General features: G+C 38.6%; 1 protein-coding gene across 1 annotated transcript; it reads left to right on the forward strand.

The window, feature by feature from the left end:
* Positions 1–819: 819 nt before the first annotated feature.
* Positions 820–9,103, forward strand: LOC132190562 (peroxisomal nicotinamide adenine dinucleotide carrier-like; the record flags this gene model as incomplete). Its single annotated transcript, XM_059605594.1, is given in 6 exon segments — positions 820–932; positions 1,020–1,145; positions 1,239–1,313; positions 7,519–7,649; positions 7,920–7,974; positions 8,951–9,103. Coding segments are annotated over 6 exon segments (621 nt in total), but the record flags the coding sequence as incomplete, so codon positions are not given.
* Between the last annotated feature and the right edge of the window lie 596 nt (positions 9,104–9,699).

Consider the following 9,699-nt stretch of genomic DNA (forward strand, 5'->3'; position numbering starts at 1 on the left):
TACATTTAGAGAGTTTTCTAAATGGTTTCCTCTTCATAACCAAATATCTGTGTTATTAAATGTTCATTACATATATGTATTTGGTTGAATATTAACTATTATGTTAGATCTTATTCCACATAATTTTTGTGAAACACCTAGACATTTGAATATGTGTCATTTGGAGTCATTTTTAGAATTTTCAGCTATTTTAAAGTTTTTTGGACTCTTAAAAGCGATTTTAATTTTTTTACAAAACGAGTATTTTTTGCGTCAAACGGGCCTTTTGAGCGTTAAAAGTACTTTTAGGCCCTCAAATGCAATCTCAAATAGACTCTTGGATAAAATAGTTGTGCCTTTAGCATTTTTCTTATATATATTATTGAAAAAAATATAAAAAATTTCTTGAAGTAACAATTATTTTTAAATTTTTTTATAAAATTGGGTCCATACTCCATGCTACCAAAATATGCTAAAAATATTGTTTCGTAGTCGCATTTATTTTTTTGTCGTCTTTTTTATGTGAGTTGTGATTCAGAGTACACGGCGGGCTGAGCACGCCGTGCATAAATTTTTTTTTTAATATTTTAATGCAAAAAGAAAAAAAATTTTGCATGAGCACACTGCGTGCTCTTTTGCTTCACCCTTTTTACGCACGTCATGTTCCCACACTGCATAAAATCAATCTACAATTATTTTGTATTCGTGGAAATATTTTTTTATTTAAAATGGTGCAATGACTTGGAAATTTATCTTAAATTGTTTATATTTTAAAAAACATATATATATATATTTCGAAGCCCTATAAAACATAAATATTGGAATGTTAAAGGACAAGAATACTGGTCGGGTTAGAAGGAAGTAGACATATCATGTCGAACGCCGTTGCGAACGGGCTGGCGGGAGCGGGAGGTGGTATCATTGCTCAGATCATCACTTATCCCCTGCAAACGGTTCATAATCCCACTCCCACAGCTCTCACATATTATGCAGTATAGCCTTTTCCTTTCCAATTCGTCTGTTGGATATACTGTTTGCAGGTGAATACGCGTCAACAAACCGAGAGAGTGTCCAAGAAAGGGTCACGTAATTCCGATGGGAGTTCGCTCACTTCCAAAAGCCATGCAGCTGCTCCTGCCACTGGCACTCTTCTTCAAATTCTCCAGGTTTCTTTTATATTTTCTTTTCTTTTCTTCCAGAGAGAAAAGGGATGAAAATTCACCGTTTTCTTCCTTTTTTGTTTGTTTGGATGATATCAGGTCATAAGAACCGAAGGTTGGGGAGGACTTTATAGTGGCCTTAAGCCGTCTCTGCTTGGAACTGCTGCTTCACAGGTTGGCCCATTTTCTTTTCTTCTAGAATCAATTACTGTATCTTATCTTTTTGATTGCCTCCTACTCCTGTATTGCTGAATACCAGAAATGAATGCCTAAACGACAAATTCAAAATTTAAGTTTAGTTGGGCAGACGATATATTGCCAGAATTACGTGTGCGCCTCTGTAGTTAGTTTAAATGGCAAATCGATACCATCATAGAAAAATGTCTCCATCCTTCATGCCAGGTTTAAATCTCCAGCTGGTACTATTGCGATAACTAAATGCTTCTCCAGAAGAATGTTATAATTGGTGACATATCTTTAGGAATAGAGAAGGGCGGGAGAGGCAAGTAGTCGCATATCTGGGATATTGTTAAGAATGTTGCTGCTAGCTGGCAGGCATGTGATTATATGACCCGAATCATGATGACTTTAAGGTAGTCTGGGAGCTATTTACGTAACGTTAGTGGTTTTTAGATTTGTAACTCCAAATAGAAATCAGTACTGCTGGTCAAAATGGTGCTGGACTTGATCTTTGAGTTGATTTAGGACAGCCCAGAGAGAAACCAATGCTATGATTTGAGGTGAAAGTATGGATAAAGATGTGATGCAGCCCAGTTAGTCTAACCTTCCAAGAGAAAGTAGTTACTGGATACATTTCTGTCATTACAAGTTGCATAGCTTTTCATGGGTTGAATGGGTAATAGTAAGGTTATTCATTGTTATAATTTGGAAACTCAGGGGGTTATTACTACAAATAACTAGTCTTGCTAAGCTATAGCCCTAGAAACCTACAATATAATTATCATTTGTCTAGAAGCTGTAAGTATCATGGCATAGGACAGCAACAATGAAGGATCTTTCGGCTAGCTGGGGTTTATTTGGCAGCAGAGGCTATTAGGGTTTTGGTTTTGTGGTCTTAAAGTAGGCAAAAGTTAGGGAAATTAGGGTTTTTAATGGGCAAGGTATAGGTAGGGTTTGGAGGTGAAACGATGAGGAAAACTTCAGTTTTGAATTTCTGCTTTGGGTGCTGTGAACGGTGCCCCAGAGCAGTAGATGTGAATTCTAGGATGGTTTACAGTTGATTTAATGGATATCTGATTTAGGGTTTTTATCTTAACAACCATAGGTTTTGAAGGGTGATAAACTTTCAGGAAAGCAAAGAGAAAAGAAGAAGAAGAAGAAAAAAATCTATGCATTATACCTAGGGACCATGCCTCCTGAAGCGGAGATCACTAGTTCTACTCCCCCTTGTGCGGACATATCAAAAAAGAAAAAGAAAAAAAGAAGGGTCTTCTTAGTATCACACATCAAAGTATGGTTGATAGTATAAACCTCAGGAGTATTATAATTACTGCAAAAGGGTTGCTGAGAGAATATTTCTCAATATCAGAATGGTAAAAATGTGTTAAAAAAGAAAGACATTGTTCTAATTAATTGAGCTTCTTTCTATAGATTTTCTTCTTCTCTTCCATCCTTACGAGATTCCATTGCTGGTTTCTCATCTTCTTTCATTTAGGTGGTTGGGCTCATGGAGGTAGTAGCAGAGAGTATCATAGCTTTCATGGGAGACTACAATTCCACTACAACGGTCACTAAGACTACGAAACCACCACTACTCGCAACTCCTGCCACCGGAGAAGTCTCCAACTACCACATATATGACTGAAGACCTCAACTGACCACCCTGATTTATTCTTCTAAAATGGGGAAACACCTCAAAAACCAGCAGCCACGATCGCGGTTCTGCTGACTACATCAAACCCGTCGATGACAAAACCAACCATGATGGTGACGGTGACATGACACCATTGATGATGGTGGTCTCGACACCATCGCTCCGAATGCCCGTCAGCAAAAATAGTAGATTGACCGGAAGAAAAAAAAGGGATGTGGGAAAAAACACGAAACAATATCAGGAAAAGATTAAACCCTAGGCTCTAGTACTATGTTAAATCATCACTTATCCCAAAAGCTTAAGCTGATAGGAAATTATTGATTTTAATAATTTAATTAATATTCTAAACCCCCAACATGTGTGGGTTCAAACTCACTTACCCAACACGTACAATATTTAATTGAAATTGGAAGTGAATGATGGAGATAAGGTTCGAACTCGGGATCTTTGGCTCTAATACCATGATGAAATATAAGAAGGAAGGATTCTTATTATTTCTTAATACCTCAATGATACATCTACACTTGTTTATATACAAAAGCAACACACACTAATATGGAATTACAATAAATGAGAACATGTATGGAAAGGAAATCAAATCATATATGCTGTAATGTTATATATCTTCAACACTTATGCAAGAAGTTATCTGGAGGCAGAAACCAAGGGTGACTTGGTTGAAAGAAGGGGATCAAAATATGGGTTTTTTTCCACCGCCTTGCCAACTCCCACAGGAGGAATAGCTTAATCTCTAGTCCTAGCATTGATGGCTCAGATACCTTTGATCAAGAGGTGATTAATGATACTACCACTCAGTATTACAAGAATCTCTTTATAGAAGAAACAACCCCTTGGAGGCCCAAATTAGATAGTTTGAAGTTTCCCTTGTTAAAGGCGAGAGAAGTGGATTGGCTGGAAGTGCCGTTTCAAGAGGAGGAAGTCTTCAAGTGTTGCATAGTATGGATGGTGACAAAGAACCGGGGCTGGATGGACTAACTATTGTCTTTTTCCAATCTTGTTGAGAGATAGTGAAGGATGATCTTATGTACGCTTTTGATAATTTTCATGATCGTGGTTTGTTCAAGAAGAGCCTAAATGCTACTTTCATTGCCCTAATCCTTGAAAAGATTGGGCAGTTGGAAGTAAGAGATTTCAGATCAATTAGCATGGCGGGGAGTATTTATAAGATTGTGGCCAAGGTTCTGGCTATTGGAATGAGGTAGGTGTTGGGTTTGCTCATTTCTAATAATCAGAATGCTTTTATAGGGGGAGACAAATTCTAGATTTAGTTTTTATAGCCAACAAATGTCTGGACAGTAGAGCAAGAACTTGAGACTATGCTAGCTTTTTTTTTTTTTTTTTTTTTTGATGATAGGGAACCTCTACAAGGCAGGGCCCTTTGGACCTACCCCTGCAAAGTAAACCTCGGAGCCGTGTACCGCACTCTCGAAAGTTTTCTTACATGGATCAGGGTAAATCCCTGGCTTTTACACTAGGGGGTGTGGCCCCAAGGGGGGAGTTTGCACCTAGCAAGTCTTGAACTTGGGATGTATGGGGTGATACTCCCTAAGATCACAAGCCTCAACCACTAGGCCAGGCCCTTGGGTTTTATGCTAGCTACAAGCGCACAATCAGTATGAGCTACATAACCAAAAGTTGGAGTAGTAGCTACAACAACAAGAGCTAGAAGAAAGGCTATCAAACCGATGAAATCTGGAATTCCTGGTGTGTTCTGCAAACTTGATTTGGAAAAAGCCTCTGATCATGTCAACTAGGAGTTCCTTTCCTATCTTCTAGGGCATCTTGGCTTTGGTTCAGAATGGAGGAATTGGATATTCGCCTATATTTCCACTGTTCGCTTCTCTGTTTTGTTCAATGCTAAGCTCTAGAGGTATTCGCCAAGGGTATCCACTCTCACCTCTCCTATTTGTGATTGTCATGGTGGCTTTTAGTAGGATGCTATCTAGATCTACGAGTGGGGGATATTTATTTGGATTCTAGTTAATCTCCATAATACAGCCTCTTTGGAGATCTCTCACCTTCTTTTTGCAGATGGCATTCTTATTATGTGTGATGCAGATCGAGACCAAATTCTTAATCTGGATCACATCCTCCTGTGTTTTGAGGCTATTTTGGGGTTGAAGATCAGCCTTCGAAAGCTAGAATCAGTCTCTCTTTTCCACTTGCTAGCCGATATAGCTAGAAGATTGGAGTGCATCCATAGGGACTTTCTTTGGGATGGTTTTGATGGAGAGCGTAAGCTCCATCTTGTGAAATGGAAGACGGTTTGATCCCCACATCCTAGAGAGGGTTGGGTGTGGAAAACCTCATGTTATCTAGTTCCGCCCCTGCCGACAGGTCCCGACCATCCCGACAAGTTTTGATCAAGTCCTGGCAGTGTCCTAACCTGGTCCCGGTGGGCTCCCAACCGGGTACCAGCAGTGTCTCAATTGGGTGCCGACCAAGTCTCGGCGGTGTCGTAATCGGGTCTCGATGTTGTCCTAGTCAGGTTTCGGCGGGTCTCGGTTGGGTCATGCTAGTGGCTTGGTTGGGTCTCGGCAGGGTCCTAGCTGACCGGGTCTCGAAAGTGTCTCGGTCGGGTCTTGGTGGGGTCTCGACAACGTCTTGACCGAGTATTTCGATTTGAGAATGAGATGCTTAAACTCGGAAAATGGTTTACTATTTTCAAAAAGAGAAACCATTTTCCGTAAATTAATGAGATTTTTTCGGTCAAACCGAAAATATTTTTCGTTGACTATTATTTTTCATCGCGCCAAACATCCGAAAATATGGAAAACATTTTCTAGAAACCATTTAACGCTAAAACAAACGGAGCTTTAGTCATCTTTGCCCCTCCCATAATAAGATGTGCCTAAGTATGCGTGCTCCTTTGAGCAACTCCCGCAAGCAAAGAAAAAACAATATAGAATTAATTCAAGCCATGAAAGCTGTTAAAAGTAGTTATAATCTTCCCATGTGCCCCATACATGATATAGATATAATAAGGAACTAAGATGGTTAGGGGATTGCCACCCTAATTTGAATAGGGTTAAATACTAAAAACCCCCCTAGGGTTTGAAGTCTTTATTTTTTGCCCCCTAGGTTTTCATTTGTCACAGGAGGTACTTGTGATTTTCATAAAGACGAAAATGGTACCTTTGTTAAAATTTCGTCCAAAACTTAACAGAACGCCACGTCAGCACCAATCACATTGAGCCACGTGTCCTATAATAATTTTTTATTTTATTTTATTTTTTAAAAAAGAATTAAAACATTAAAAAATTATTTTTTTCAAAAAAAAAAAGAAAAAAGAAAAAAGAAATAAAAATTTTGGGGGTGGCTACATTTGGGGGTGGCCAGTTTGGGGGCCGCCGAGGGCTTTGTCAGCTCCGAATGGGCCAACGCCATTTTGGTATCATAGTATCTTGCATTGATACTCTGAAAGAGAACGAGAGAATTAAAACCATCCCTCTGTGTATCAGAGTATCTTGCATCCATCCCTCTGTGTCAGGTTTGACATTCTCTGGATTTGTTTTTCCCCTTTTTCAGAGAATTAAAAGTTAAAGACTTAACAATGAGATCTAATTCACACCAATTGGTTTTGGCCTTTGCAAGGGGCTTTTGGGAGCTCTTTGGTTCAAACTTAGAGGAAATCTGAGAGAGAGAAATAGAGAGAGAGCTTAGGGGGTGGGTATCAATGGGGGAGTAGAGGAACCGGTGGAACTGGGAGGTGAGCGGGCTCGAGCCGAGGAAAACGATGTTGGAGGATCACAATTCTGGTGCTCCAATGGTTCGGAGGTACTCGATCTCGGCCGCATCGGCGCTGGTCCATTCGGAGCTAACAAAGCCCTCGGTGGCCTCCAAACTGGCCAAATGGGGGTGGCCCGGCCACCTCAATGGCCAAAGGGGGTGGCCAGCCACCCCCCAAATGGCCAAGGGGGTGGCTGTAAACAAAATTTTTAATTTTTAATTTTTTAAAAATAATTTTTAATATTTTTGTAGGACACGTGGCGCAATGTGATTGGTGTTAGCGCGACGTTCCGTTAAGTTTTAGACAAAATTTTAACGGAGGTACCATTTCTGTTTTTATGAAAACCACAGATACCTCTTGTGATAGAAATGAAAACCTAGGGAGAAAAAAGTAAAGACTTGAAACCCTAGGCGAGTTTTTAGTATTTAACCCATTTGAATATTCTAGTATGCATGGCTGAATTTTTTCACAGTTTATCCTAACTCTTTTACCACTGTGCTAGTATAATCATGTTTCTTGTCTGGTTGTTGGTAAGTTATTACAAACTTGTGTCTTGCATCTATCTCTACATCCATATGAATGGTGTTAACCTGCAAACATAAAAATCACTGTTCTTCCTTCATATTTCCTCATTTTTAACCATGGCACAGACCATGCAAAAGAAGCATTGTGGTTGACCTACTCATACCTTTATCAGCACTTCTAAATGGCATCTCTGTCTGTTAACTTATCAGTTTGTCTCTGATACTTGATTCTTCTGCCTTGATCTAACTAATTCCTTCTTGTGCTGCCAGGGAATTTATTACTATTTTTATCAGGTTTTCAAAAACAGGGCGGAGGCCTTTGCAGCTGCCCTTAGAGACAAAGGGCGTGGGGATGGTACTGTTGGCATGTTCTCTTGGCTTGTTGTAGCAGCTATTGCTGGGTAACGAATCCATTCTTATGCCATCAACACATAAATAGCCTTTAACATTACTTTCTTTTCAAAGTAATTATGTATTGAATGAGTTTGGAGGTTCATGTGAGAACTTTGTTGAGACATGACTTGGGGTTAATCAGTGCCTGTTTGGCTACCACATGAGTGATAGTTTAAGTTAGGATTTGGTGTGAAGAGGTAGAGGTAGTCTTGCTTTCTTATTTATTATGACTCAGTTTTACTTTGAATAATAACTTTTAGAAATCTCTCATCTTGCAGCTCCTTGAACGTGTTGTTCACAAATCCTGTTTGGGTTCTTGTGACTCGTATGCAGGTGCATTTGCCTTTTCAAATGCACAAATACTAGTGGTTCTAATGACTTCAATTTCTGTTTTGAATGCTTTTAGTTAAATCCTTATCATAGGGAGTTGCATTTAGTTATTCAAAAATTTAACTCTATTTCACTACATGGCTCATTTAGTAATCAAATATTTAGACAAGCAATTTAATAGCTTAACCATGGTCATGCTGCTCACAACTATTTGCATTTATCTATCATTGCTTTGTTTCAACTTTACTTCTGGAAGAAACAAAATGTGTCTGCATCTTCAAAGCTTTTGCTTGATGATTTCAACAAATGGTTATTGATGTTTTCTCTCACTTCAGTGATTGGGTTATTAAGGTATTTAATTAGTACCTTTTTTGATGCAAAATCCAATATCTCTATTCAAGCCTGCTACATATGTTGTGTCTACCAGAGATTCAATATATATTCAGGTGTCCTTTTGTGTGTCACATAGCCTGGTTCAACCCATAGGTCTTCTGTTTGAATTATGGAAATCTACATTTTCTGATTTCTTTTGTTTTGCTTTCTTTGATTCACGGTTATTAAGCAGGCCTGCATGTGAAGGGGTTCTAAATGTCTAGTGTAATTCATTGTTGGCCTGCTTTGTAACTGCTTAAACACACAAGACACAAAGACACACACACGAACACAATATGGATACATGAATGTCTGTATCTACATATATGTGGACATACATATGTATTGATGGATCTACATTTATGTGGACATACATATGTATGTATATGCATATTATGTATTGATGGATATATAGAGCATTTTGCTGAAATTGAGTGCTTCTCTACAATTCATGGTGGCCTTCAAATGCTTTAATTAAAAATTATGGTTTCCTTTTCATTATTAGCACTTTATATATGCTTTGAAATGCGATAAAGACTGCTGCATGATTCTCTCTTTCTCTCTCTCTCTCTTTCTCTTGTTTTGCCTACTTTAATATTGGATTTAGACACACACTCAAGCTGAAAGAAAGATTATGGAGGAAAGGAGGGAGGCTTTGTTGAGGGAAGCTTCTGAAAGAAGTTTGATAGATTCAACTTTGCAAGAGAAATTGGCTGAACTTGATTCAGAAAAACCTCGTCCTCATGGAACTTTGCATGCGGTTGGTTCTTCCTTCACATTTTCTTCTTTTTATGGTTTTGGTTGCAAGTGGACTTATCTTTTTGAATTTATTGTTTTTTTTTTCCATGAGTTTCATTGTGATTTGACCCTTAAGAACGCACTCAAATATGCCAAATGAAATTAATATTATCTTTGCTAGTGCCGAAGTAATTTATTTTGGATTGGCTAAAGTTTCAGTATTAAGTAGGCAGATTTTGTTATGGTCATATAGGAAACTGGAGGAGTATTTGCTTCTTCAAGTATTATTTGCTAAATACCACCACTAGGAATGGAGTTCCTCTCACAATCTTTCTTTCTTGCAAGTTCTACAATCACTTCCAAGCTCTCAGCCTGATATCTATGCATCCTAACTTTGTTCACTTAAATAGATCAATGATGGATAAGGATATGGTCAAACAAATCTTAGATTTATACTCAGATGACTTTGTAGATGCTGTTAACTCTTCCATTTGGAGTACTTATCAAAAAAAAAACTCTTCCATTTGGAGACTACAAAACTCCTATAGAGGCGCATGCTGTAACACTCATCTCCTATTCCTTTTGCTCCTCTCTCTCCCCCAATGTAGGCTTGTGCTA

Source organism: Corylus avellana, chromosome ca8 (assembly GCF_901000735.1).
Source record: "Corylus avellana chromosome ca8, CavTom2PMs-1.0".
NCBI lineage: Eukaryota > Viridiplantae > Streptophyta > Magnoliopsida > Fagales > Betulaceae > Corylus > Corylus avellana.